This window comes from Bacillus rossius, chromosome 15 (genome assembly GCF_032445375.1).
Source record: "Bacillus rossius redtenbacheri isolate Brsri chromosome 15, Brsri_v3, whole genome shotgun sequence".
NCBI classification, from domain to species: Eukaryota; Metazoa; Arthropoda; class Insecta; order Phasmatodea; family Bacillidae; genus Bacillus; species Bacillus rossius.
This window is the reverse complement of record NC_086342.1, coordinates 40167097-40180731: the sequence shown is the minus strand read 5'-3', so window position 1 is coordinate 40180731 and position 13635 is coordinate 40167097. Positions and strand designations below refer to the sequence as shown.

The window sequence follows — 13635 nt, the reverse complement described above, 5'->3', positions numbered from 1 at the left end:
CACGGACAGGCACGGACAGGCACAGACAGGCACGGACAGGCATGCGGACCGGGCAGTGACGACAGTGTCTGTTCCGCGACGCACTGGTCGCCGACTGTGCTGTCCGCACTAGCAACTGGTCACCGGCTCAGAGGACGGATGCATATGCATGCTGGTCGCTGTTGTATCCACTTGGCCCGTGGGAACCTCGGCACAGATTAATTGACCGTACATTGTACCGAAAATACATTAAAAAAACAAAGGTCACTGCCTGAAGAGGAAAAAGCCTTGAATAAAAGGTAAAAAAAAATTTGTCGTATAAGAGGCGTGTACTAGGTGTTGTGCGACGAAGTGGAACAAACGAAGGAGTTAACACCTGGGGCAAACTGACGTAAAAATTAACATTAACACGGTACGTACTTGCAATCTGAACTTGGCTACGAATATGAGCGAAAACGCATCAGTGTGAATCGCGCGTGCTCACAGTTTTGACGGCGGTACCACACGGTTGGCAACACGGCAGTACAGGTTGGTAACCATTAAAATATCTAATGTTATTTACCTGCAAAACATTTATTCCTCTTCTTCGCGAATCTTTGTATGTAAATGTATCTGCATTTTGAGGTTTTACAGAATAGCAGCAGCCGAATATGAATTCAAAGGAACAAGGCAGCCGAACAAGTAATTCTCCTGTACAGGAGTTTTACAACGGCCAGAGCGTCCTGGTGACAGGGGCCACAGGATTCGTAGGCAAGATTGTGGTGGAAAAACTGCTTCGCTCGTGCACAGGAATCGCACAAATATTCCTACTCATCAGAGAAAAGAAAGGCCAAGGAATCGACGAAAGAATGGCGTCTTTGCTTGACAACCCAGTGAGTACAGTAACGAGTTTCGTGCTATTTTAAGTTCAATCCGAGTTCTTGTCGTTATATTTGGCACTGCAGCTAACCAGTGGCGGAGACAGAAACTCAAAAATGGTTTTCCCCAGTGTTTATTCTAATATAAAAACATCATTTCACTCAGCGTATGTTTGGATGACGAGAATGTGTCACTTGCACGTCACTTTATTTTCGAAACTAGCCAATAACCTGCGGCTTTGCTCACGCCATTTCAGGGCATTGCTGACATTTCACCATTTAAAGAAAAGTATTCAAGTAATTCCAAATATTTTTTTTCCAAAGAAATAGATACAATAGTAAAGGTTATGAAATATTTCATTCAAAACAAAATCGTTTTAGAATGATATTTTATAAAATGGTACTGCGTAAGCCATTTTTAAAAATAATAACGTAGATTAAGTATCTGATTTTATAATTCCCGTTTTAGTGTGTTTGAGGATATAATTTACCTTCATGAAATCTCACAACCATTCCATTTAATGAGGTAGCCATTTTTAAAAATCAAGTAACACAGATCTCTTTAGTTTTAATTAAGTTTATGCCATCGTTTACATCTACCCTTATTTTGGTTATAGCTATGCTTGGAAAAATAAAAAAAAAATTACCTTATGACAGATATATTATTTTAAGATATTTGAAAGCAAAAAGCATTTTTATTTGAAATGTACAGTTATAAAATTCTTAACCAGCATAAAAGTAGATTCTTAGTTATGCTTCTAAATTTTTTACCTATATCCTATTTTCCCACAGTGTTATCTATGTAAAAATTCAGAAATGTAGAATTAGAAAATATGGCAATATCCTTAACTAATATAGAAGGTAGTTTAAGGTATGTGGGTTAATCATTGTAAATATTTTAACTAAGTATAATTTCAATAGAAGATATGATTAAATAATTTTAAAACCACAATTACTATCTTTCACTGCTTAAGAAGTAGAATTTCAGGAAGTAGAGAAAAAATAGATTATCCATGTTTACAAATCATACTGTATGAATTATATCCCGCTTGATTAAATTCAGAGATATTACTTTTATAACAAAAACCAACTGTCCGCATTTTCACATATTTTGCGGTTGAATATCCAACTAATACGTTAAAAGCAAAAGTTTGCGTGTTTGTTTATTACTCGTTAATGCCCGAACCGCTGAACGTATTTTGATAAGATATGGCAAATAGCTATCTCCAGGGGCGTAGCCAGGAGGAAGGGGGGTTAGAGGTTCAACCCCCCCCCCCTTTTACCACCAAATCTTTAATTAATTTTTTATTCATTACTCAAACAAATTTCATATAAAAATTAATAAAAATTTTACCATTACAATATTTAAATTTAAGTACCGAAAACTGCTAAAATAGCACTATTTTACACCTTAAAATCCAAATTTTCCCGGGGGAGGACCCCCCCACCCCCCCCCGCTTTAATACGGGGGTGGGGAGGGGGGCATGCTTCTTAACACCCCCAATACACAAATCCTGGCTACGCCACTGGCTAGCTCATAACCTGGATTAACACACAGGCCACATATTACTATTAAATTTCATCCCTAATGGAGTGACAAAGGGGTAAATTAATTTTTATAACCGAAAATCGTAGGTCATAGACATACCAACAGCGAGTCTCTATGTCCGCCACACGGTCATATAGTAAGGTCTGGCAACTTCCTATCCTTCTCCTTGGTGAGACCAGTCCGCTCAGTGGAGCTCGTGGCGGCTAGCGAACTAACGGCGCTAATAACAGTTCAGGTTTGAACTTCATAATGAATCTTGCCTGGAATTTTAAACACACTATCGGTTGAGGCGGCCGTCACGTCTTGAATTTTCGTTTGTTTGTCCCGTATGCGTTGCTATTCCATTCATCCGATTGCGATGAATTTTTGGTACGTTTTTATGTGCATGCCCGCAAAGGTTTCTTATTTTACAACATGTGGCGCACCAATCGTTTCAACAAATGTGTGTATTTCATATATTTCAGCGGCTGTTCGTGTGTGGGTTAGCTGGCAGCATGGCGAGAAACGACAAAAGTCGTCCCTGAAACAACCAGTGCCATCCAAACCAATGCGGACAGCAATGTCCAAGGCCCCCCCCCCCCTTCCGCATGGTAGACTCTTTTCTACTCTGTCCAACTCTTCTTCCAGATCCATCCTTCTGTTTCCCGTAACCAACCGGCTTGTACAATACATGATTTTAGCACCCCACACGAAAGAGTCCAGGGTTTTCCTTGTGTCTCTGCAGGTTTAACCTGGGCCCAACTTATCTAGTTTTAGTCTAGGATGGTCAGTGAGGGGAGTTAGACATGGCGCCAATCGATTCCATGGCTGGCCAATCCCCCTCCTAGCACATGATGCATGCTACCCCTCCTGCATGATTAGAGCGTATGGGCTTCGGCCTGAGACGCAACTAGAGTTATCTCTACCTAGACTCCTCCCGCACACTCATAGCTTTAAGTTAGGTTAGGACAATAAAATAGTTCGTGTGTTTTCCATGAACGTGTGCATATTTATTACAGAATTCAAATTAATTAAATAGAAACAACGATAATTTACATAAATAAATTGAAAGTAGTATATAAAAGGGCATCCGGGCGCATGCGGCAGGCGGCGGTGCCTGTAGTGCCGACCGCCATCTTTGATTGTGACGTCACGGCGGAAATCTTGGATGACCGTGATCTTGACCTTCGCCCCGATGGCCATCTTGGATCCGCCATCTTGGATCCGCCTTCTTGGATGACGCCATTTGGTTTTCTCGAACATTCCGCCATTTTGTTTTCCACCATTTTGAATTATGACATCATCGTTGCAATTTACATTATGGCCGCCATTTTGAAAATCTTTATTTATTATCCGATTTTACTGAAAAAAATTAAAACTTATAAAAAAATTCAATTAATAAAATTTTAATAAAAAATATTTAAAAAACATACATTTATGACATGGAGCTCGGAGTCCTCGGTTCGAACCTGGTGAGGGCAAAAATATATATAAATGGCGACCGATCCTTCCCTCATGGTGGCTGCTGGCAGACTGACCCCCACTACTTTTTTCATAGCATATATATCATCAGGTAGTATGGCGTTATGTCAGCCATCTTGAAAATCTTTATTTATTATCCGAGTTTAATGAAAAAAGTTCAAAATTCATGAAAAAAATAAACGTATTAATATACTGTTTGATTAGATCGATTTCCGTCCTTGGTTCGAAACTGGTAGGAGCAAAAAAGAAAAAAAAAACGACTGATCCTTTCTCCATGAAAGCCACCTAGACTAACATATCACCACTTAAGTCAAAGTATATATATCGTAAGATGGTACAACGTCATGTCCGCCATCTTGTCTTCGTCCGCTGGAAGTCACCATCTTGTTTTCGTCTGTTAGAGAGAGCTGATGCCATGTTAGTATAATTTTCTGTTCACCATACCTTTGATCTGGACTGTTGACATTGAACTTTGACCTTGACCTTTGAACATTGACCTTGAAATTGAAATTCATCTTGAAATTTGACCTTAACCTTGAACTTTGACCTTGACCTTGAACTTTGACCTTGACCTTGACGACCATCATGGATCCGACATTTTGAGTTCAGTACATGCTACCAGTAGCTACCACCTACTAGAGGACATTGCCACCATCTTGTTTTCGTCTGCTGGAGGACACCATCTTGTGTGTGTACTCGTCTTATAGAGTGCATTACCATCATGCTAGTTTTATTCTAACCTGGTAGAGTGCAGTAATCATTTATTATTATGGAGGCAACCGCCATCTTGAAATTTGGGCACCATTTTGGAATCGTGTAATTATTTAGCTAGAGATTCGTAAAACTATCCAAAATTCATCAAAAAAATTCACTCATTAAAGTAATGATTGATTCGTAACTTGGTTCGATCCCTGGACGATATAAAAATATTTTTATGTAAAAAATAATAACTTTGATAAATCATGTCAAAAATCCTAAAAGAAGCTTAAAATCATCTACTACTACCAGCCTCTAGCATGCCATTATGAACGCCATCTTGAAAATTTGTATTTATTGACCTATGAATTCGGAAAAAATTCAAAAATTCACCTTAAATAATAATTCATTAATTTACATATTGAACGATGGATTCCTGTCCTCGGTTTGATTCTTGACCAGTGACAAGTGTAACTAAATATTAATAGATTTTATATTCTGGTTTCCATTACTTTTCTCGGAGTTTATTAATCATTAACTATACAAAAACAACTCAAGATAATATACCTGACCAACGAATTAAATATGTTATCGATAAGCCTAACATGAAAGTCTAGTTTTTGATACTTAGAATAACCTTTAAAATGTCTGTGGTGTTACCATTGTTCACACAGGTATTGTTCAAGGTCCTCCATGATGAAGTGTGTGATGTTATCAAGCTGTTTAACATTTTGGTAAAACTGAGGACAATGGAGTTGCTGTGTTCACACAGTTATCAGACGAGGTGTATAAGGGAGCGACGGTGTCAGGTTGGTACCACTGAGGACTGCGGTGTTGCTGTGTTCACGCAGGTGTTCGACAAGGTCCGCCATGTTGAAGGGAGCGACGGTGTGAAGCTGCTGGACAAGTTGGTAGCAGTGAGAGGGGACATGGGCGAGCCCGGACTGGGGCTGACCCCAGAGGACAGACAACTGCTGTGTGGCCAGGCGACCACGGTGTTCCACGCAGCGGCCAGCGTGAGATTCGACGAGGACTTGGAGACGGCCGTGAAGAACAATGTGTGGTCCACCGAGGAGATGATGCGACTCGTCAAAGACATGAGCAACTTGAAGGTGGGCCATCTGACCCAACTAGGTGTCGCACTGTCTGATGCTCACACTATGTCGGTTTCATGTCAGGTTTAAAGTTGCATACATCCTGGAGTTTTGACATCACAGTCATAATTTTGAATTAACCTTACTTTGTTAAAGATTCCATTTTTAACCAAAGAAAGTATCTCAAATTCCTCAGAATTACTTTTCTGTCTCCAAATTAATTTTCTTAGAGACCATTTTTTACGATCACTGTGTAAACTCACCAAGATATATTGGTGTAGAAATTTCTTAGAAATATAAGTCATTTATCTTACAATTGCAATTTTTCTTAGGTACTTATTTTCTTAAAAGGTCCAATCTGATTTTATGACTTTGACCTTTAAAAATTAAAGTTCTTTTCTTGTAAATTCTATACTATTTCATTTTTAGTCCTCCAATTTTGAATTCGAGATAGTTTTATAAGCTGCCATCTTGGACACCATTGTTTACATATTTAATCTAAAAACTGAAATTATTTATTATAAAAAAAAATTATGATCTTTTCATGTTTGGGAACACAAACTTTGAACCTGGAGAGTTAAAAAAACAATTATATACATAAAAGTCAATAATAATTAGTAACATCTAAATAAAATAATTACTTAGGTCACTGACTTTGAAGTTTAATTAATAATGATTCTATTCCCGATTGATGTAGTTCTAAAAATGGTAACATCTCTTTTCAGACTGACCGTCCACTATCTGTATAAAGGCATATTTTACTCCCATCATTATGCTTTCACGGCAGCCATATTGAGTTCTATTTTTGTCTGCAAGACTACCTATGTTAGCATTAAATTACTAATTTGCGTCACTGAATATCGCTAGAGCACACTAGTGTCAGTCACCAAATCATTAAACACTTTATCAAACAGCATGTTGTCGGCCATATTGGCAACCCTTAAAACATGTTTAAAATTTTGGACCAGACTCAAAAAATAAAAATAAAAACTTAAAAAAATTAGATTCTTTAAAAATAAATTTATCAGATTAGTTATACTTCTCTTTCATTCCTTATCACCAGCCACCATCTTGAAAATCTAAAAATGTTAGTTTAAAATTTCCAAATAATATAATATAATTATTTATAAAATATTTTGAGTCATTATTACATTTGGGTCGTTGATTGGATTTGTTCTTGAGATTAAAACAGAAATTTGCTTTCAAAACCTTTTAAAATGTAATCGAATAAGTATAACCTTGCTTAGTTAAAACTGATGGTCACCACAATAAACTGGGTTCAACTCTCATGTGAAATATAAACCACATCACCGAGAATACTGATCATTCGCGCTACGACCAAGACATCTTCACAAGGCAGATGTTCGACTGAGTGGTCTTCAGACACTACCAATAAGCCTACCATGTTGCAAGAAAATAAGTAGGTTAACTATATTTGTTTTATTCTACTATTTTAAAAATACATGCTAGAGGTAAATAGATAATAAACAGAACAATAGCCAAATTTTTCATACTTCAGATCCTTCCCAGCCATCTCTCTGAAGTAAAAACATCATTGGTACAATAACCTGGTATATGAAAAGTACAGTACTTAATGGAATAACTCCAAAGCATGAGAAATGGAATGAGAGTAGAAAACTCGCCTACAAATGTAATATTTGTGTTCAAAATATGTTGTTGTGCACGTTATCTAACACTGAGTCGAACCCAGGCCATATGCCAAAAAAGATATCGCCACGAAAAATAAGAAACAAATATTAATATAAGGCCAAGCGAATCCGAACTACGAGACTGTATATTATTCGATACTTGTCATAATTTCAAACAGGTCATGAATAATGACGGACGTGTAAGCCAATCAACTCAGAACCAAGTGGATTTATTATGACAATCGGCTAACAAGTTATCAGCACATGCCAATGTCAGGCGTATAGACCGGGCGTCTCCGAAACATGAAGCCACAAAACTGAAAATGCACGATCATCAAAATATAAGAAAATTAGACAAAAAGGAAGCACATTCGGAAGAACATAAAAAAAGAACAATTATAAGTAATCTGAGGTCATGGCCACCTTTGACATCACGGCGGCCATCTTGGATGACATTTACTTCACATTGATCAGATCTTGACCTGCCAGCCATCTTGGATCCGACATCTTTGATTCGCCATTTTGTATTCTAGAACCTTCCACCATCTTGGAATCGAATGCCCCACTGCATGATGTTGCAATTTTCGTAATGGCCGCCATAATGAAAATACATAATTTTTATGCGAAAAAGGGAAAAAAATTTAAATTAAAAAAATACTAGAAATTTATATAAAAAACTCAACCATCTTGAATTATGACATCATGAGCACCATATTGAAAATCAGCAATTATTTAGCTAAAAAAACAGAGAAAATTTCAATAGTTAATCAAAAATCTGGAATTAATATACTGAGTGATTAAATCGAATCCGGTCCTTTGTTCTATATTTAATTGTTGCAAAAATAATCTTATGTAAAGAAGTAATAATTTCAATACATAAGTATTCATCCACCAGCCTCCAGTAAGCAGATGATGACATATTTACTGCCATATTGAAAATTCAAAATAATTAATGTAGAAATGAGTAAAAATTCCAAAAAACATAAAAAGAAACCACTCATTAATTTACTGATTGAATCGATGGATTCCCGTCTTTGGTTAGATACTTGAACAATACCAAAAAAAAAAAAAACTTAAGACAAAAAATATTTATTTTATAAATCATTTTCAAAATCCTCAAAGAGTCTTTAGTTCCTCATGTACCAGCCTCCAGTAAAGCAATATGATCGCCATCTTGGAAATTTGTATTTATTAACATAGAAATTCGGAAAAAATCCGAAATTCACCAAAAAAACTTACTTATTAAAATAATGATTAACGCGATAGATTCTCGTCTTTGGTCTGATTCTCAGGCAGTGAAAAGGATAACTAAAGCTAAAAAAAATTAATTCTGTTTACTGTTACCTTTCGTGAAGTTTATTAATCATTAACTTTACGAAAAACAACACTAGACAAAATACCGTCCGACGAATTAAATAAGTTGTCGCACTGCCTAAAATGGATGTCTATTTTCTTACCCGATATATTCAAACCAGTTCAAGTACAATGCTATACGCATAGGAGAAGTGTCTTCGCACCACGAGACCAAGTAAAGAACAATGTCAGATGCATAGACCAGACATTTCCGAACCTCAAGATCTTTTTTTGTTAAGCTTAAAACATATATCAAGCAGTCAAGACAAATTTTTAAAACTGTCAGACCTAAATTATTGTGACGCCAATTAGCATTTTTGGCACAATTTTAAATTTGAACTTTGAAAAATAATTTTACCAGTCATTTCGGCAGCTAAAACTTAAACTTTTTCCGCTCTCTGTACACTCCCAATTTAATCTTAGTCAGGCCAGTCTCCCCAATCCTGTTCCCAGAGGTAGATCTGATTTTGCAGAGTCTTAGCGAGCTAGCTGGCGCGCTCATGTTATCCCCGCTTGGATGCACGCCCGTCGCCTGTCATTGTCTTCCGAGCCGTGATCAAGGCGGCTTACCTCGGCTCGGTTCTGAGAGCCAGCCTTACGCGAACAATTTCAGCCATGTCCAGGGACACAGTTTCCCCAACGCTCCGTCACGCCTCCGGGCTCAGCAGAGCCTCGTGCCCACTGGCATCGCAGTATCCACCACCCCCCTTCCCCCACTTCTCCAGGCGTCCTGGGAACTCTGCCCAGAGCACTGACCGGCTGCTTAACCCCGGCCAGGGGCGGCCTGTCTCGAGGTCTCCACACTAGTCTTCGAATGTGCAGCGTCTGCCCTCTCATGGCGGATTCGCGAGTTATTTCCCCTGGGCGTTTGAACGCCCGCCAAACACCTGCCCCCTGGCACCTCACGCAACAAGCAGTGCTCCGTAGTTCCTTTCCAAGCCACCAGAGCGCTGCACTAGTCCCCTCCATAAGCCCCCATGCTTCCGCAGTCACCTCGTGCGTGTCAATATTTTATTGTTTCGGAAACCCCTCAGTAGGTCGCGCTGACATCGGCCAGTACCACCAACTTCGAGATATAGAAGTCAGTATTTCTCTACCACCCCCCTCGGAAATCTTCGGAACCATTCGGTCCGGAAGCCGAAGCCTCCCCCTTTCTTTTTATTGACTTCGCCTTTTTAATTAAAAGTCGCTGCCACCCCAATAAACACTCCGCGCCGCGCCAGCAGACTGACAGCATCGCATTCTTGGCGAGCCGCACAACAAGACTGCAGTCCGGGCGTCTTTCAAATGTGTAGTCAGCTAGGCAAGGAATGTTGTCCCTATAGCTCATTTCTTATTCAGTAATAAGTCAGTCTGCGTGCCTCGTAGAACTAGCCATACTTCAATAATAATACTTTCTAATGATTTTAAATTATGGAAACATCCGCGACAACCGCGTGTTCGCGATCTTGGCATCCTGACAGTCTACTTTGCTGATGCTAGAAGCCACCTCCCTGTATGGTGAGTTTTTGTCAAACCTTTATTCCCCGACCATCACCTTTTTGTGGTGGACATTTTCTGCCTATTTCGCTGACTGTCTGTGAACCAGTTCTGATCATGTTAGATTTGGGGCTTGTTCACAGACAGGGTCCAAGGGAGGATGTGGACTTAACTACACCACCCTCGACTCCATCCTCCAGCAAACAGGACGACTAAGGCGCCCTGACACCATGTTAACAGCTCACCTTCGGCCAGCGAATGTCAAATCTCCAGTCCTCCAGATTTTTTTCTTATGTCTTCAGCGTAACAATTAGATCACTATGTTGAAAAGATTGGAATATCCAGAATTTTCCTTTACGGGGCTTTAATCACTCTAAGTGCTAACTCTGGGATTGTTTATGCTAACCTTTTTATTGTTTTTGATTTTGTTTAATAATGCCAAACGAAACCTAAGAGTAATTTTCTAATTAGGGTCGGCCCATACTTTAAATTATGCAATTGTAATATATTTTAATATAATAGAATAAATTTAATTTATTTGTCAACTAATTCATTGAATGGTATAATGTTAATATATTTGTCAATATGTATACATAAATTAAGTTACTTTTTAACCTGTTTGTGGAATCCATGTTTTGTTTACTGATGTTAAAGTAATTAAGAGTTCAATAAACATAGAGACACTTATATTTAGACGAAATAATTTTGCCTTTGAAACTAAAAGATCCACCAGTCTTTAAAAGTCATTTTAAGGGGACATTAAAGTTACACAAGTGAACAAGAGAGTAAGTGTAGCACAACTCCACTTCAAGCAAAAGCCAGTCCCAGCAAAACTATTATATACTACTTAAGTACATTCCAGAAAAGGAAGCACACTTTGAATAATATTAAAAACACTTCAGGAAGAACACTTAAAAAATGAAGCAAATTTGGAAGCATATTCGACAAATATGAAGCATATTTGGAAGTACATTAAAAAAAGGAAGTACATTTGGAAGCACATTAAACTCAGTAGAATACAGTAGAAACTATCGTATTATACGTGATATGATCCCATCAGTTGGGATATGATCCCATCAAGGGATACAATCTTATCAAGGGATAAGATCTCATCAAAAGGGATATGGTTTCATTAGTAGGGATACGAACTCATCAGAGAGATACAATCTTTTCAGTAGGTACGTTATCATCAAAGGGATATGACCCCATCAGTTGGGATATGATATCATGTGATCTCACATCATAGTGGCCCATCAGTAAGTATATGATACCATTATGTGATTGCATCCGTTGATGATATTGTATCTTTACTGATGGGGTCGTATACCTTTGATGGGATCGTATCTCTACTGATGGGATCATATCCCTAATGATGTGATGGTATCCTACTGTATACTATCGAGTTGAATGTGCTTCTTCCCAAATGTCCTTTATTTTTAAATGTTCTTCGAAATGTGCTTCTTTTCTTTTATTGAATGTGCCTCCAAATGTGCTCCCTTTTGGCGAATGTACTTATTTTGCGTTGCTTGTGCATCTCCAAGTCTGCAGTCAGGTCATGACTGGCCTCGTGGTTCGGAGAGGCTGGGTCTACAGCCTGCAGGCTCTCTGGAAGCTCGCATCTCCCACCGTGCGCGAGGCTCAGGGTGTTCCTGCCCACGGTGAGAGGTGCAAGAAACCTCCTGCCAGCCTGGCCAATATTTTTAAAAAAATTTGTTTTTCACGAGGCTGAATTTTAGGTCTTTAGAACAAATGTGCGTTACTACTATTATTTTCATATATTTTTTATACAATTTTCTACACTATGCAAGAACAAGTTATCAAGTTGCCGCTACGCTTGCAGTAGGTTCCGAACTCTCCACCCTCACTCCATGAGTGACGGCCACTTCGCGTAAGCAAAGTCCTTTCTCCTTTCTCCTGTGGTTTCATGTGATGTTGAAGGTATTTTATTTATTTGACCTTTGACTGTTTAATATATTTAAAATAAATCGATTAAATTATCTATGTACTGCGTGGTACAAAACCACAGACACGTATTGAGCTAATCAATAATTTTTTAATAGCGATTTTTAATTATTTTTGAAATTTTCCAGAATTTCCAGGTTAATAGTTACGGATTTCCAAGATGGTGGTCAATATCTTATCATTTTCTTACTGTAGGCTGGTAATGAGGAATTTAAGCCTCTTTAAGTATTTTTTTACCTTTATTAATTGAATAAGTGTTTATTACTTTGCATAATACTTTTAGAATTGAACAAGGATCGACCCCTAGGCCAGGAATCAATCAAAACAATATATTTAAAAATTTTCTGAATTTTTGATGATTTTTTGATATTTATAGCTAAGTAATTACATATTTTCAAAATGGCAGTCAAGATAGCGACAAGATGGTGAAAGATGCCACTATTATAAATACTCTCATTGCACTCTAGATGGTAATTATTAAACCAATAAGGTGGCAGCGCCCTCTAGCAAACGGATGTGTAATATGTGACAGTGGCGCTCCTGGTATCAAGTATTGAAAACAAGATTGTGGCAGTGCTCTCTAGCAGATGATGTATGAACTATTGCTCCTAGTAATAAGTACTGAAAAAAATGGCGGCAATATCCTCTAGCAGGTGATGCTATTATTCCTTCAAAATAAAAAATAATATTACAAATCAGAATATTTGTTTTAATTTTTATATACATTATTTAACTCTCCGGTAAATGTCTCGATGGCCATGCTTTTAAAGCTGTATGTATTACAACCCAGAGGTCCAAGCTGCCATGGTTCGAATCACCTTGTTTTCAATGTATGTTGTATAAAAATTAAATTTAATAAGTCGATAAGTGTCATTACAACATTAGTAGGTAATGGAACATCGACCTTACGTGCATGAGACAGAGCTATGCTGGCACTCTCTAGGAACAAACAGCCGAATCAAAGATGGTGGTGTCCAAGATGTCAGTCTCCAGCAGAACAAATAACTAAGATGGTGGCTGTGATGTCATCCAAGATGGCGGCCTTCAACAGACGACTACAAGATGGCGGATGTGATCTGATCAAAATTGATGGCCTCCTGCAGATGAGAACAAGATGGTGGACATGACACCAAGATTTCAAAATGACAGAATGTGCTACTGTATTGAAAAGTGGAATGTTTGTGGAGTAAGGCCAATTCCAGGATGGTGACTGAAGTGGAAGGTCAGGTCAAGTTAAAGTTCAAGGTCAAGATTAAGATGGCCACCTTGATGTCACAAACTAAGATGCGGCAGCAACGAAAAGTGCAACGGTGACGTCATCATTCCAATTGGCCGCCGTGACGTCATAATTAAGGATGGCGGATCCGCGCAACACACCACATCTTGAACCCTGGTCCCGAATTGGCCAAAACATACTGTCTACATATCTTAAGTTAGGTACTGGTTCGGTGTTAGAGAAGACTTACAGTACACGACTTAAACGCACAACAATATGCTAAATAAATGAATAAATAAATAAATAAATATAAATAAGTTGAGATGTTGAAAGTGCATAT

At 38.2% G+C, this 13635-nt stretch overlaps 1 protein-coding gene across 2 annotated transcripts in view; it reads left to right on the top strand.

Moving 5' to 3' along the window:
- The first annotated feature begins 327 nt into the window (after nucleotides 1-327).
- LOC134539399 (putative fatty acyl-CoA reductase CG5065) overlaps nucleotides 328-13635 on the top strand; it is a 54696-nt gene continuing 41388 nt past the window's right edge. The window contains exons 1-3 of one of the 2 annotated variants that reach the window (XM_063381400.1): nucleotides 328-507; nucleotides 613-851; nucleotides 5394-5654. In XM_063381400.1, the coding sequence (XP_063237470.1) occupies nucleotides 630-851; nucleotides 5394-5654 (483 nt within the window). In that variant the 5' untranslated portion in view covers nucleotides 328-507; nucleotides 613-629. Of the gene's footprint in view, nucleotides 508-603; nucleotides 852-5393; nucleotides 5655-13635 lie in introns of both variants that reach the window. The other variant, XM_063381399.1, reaches the window with a different exon arrangement.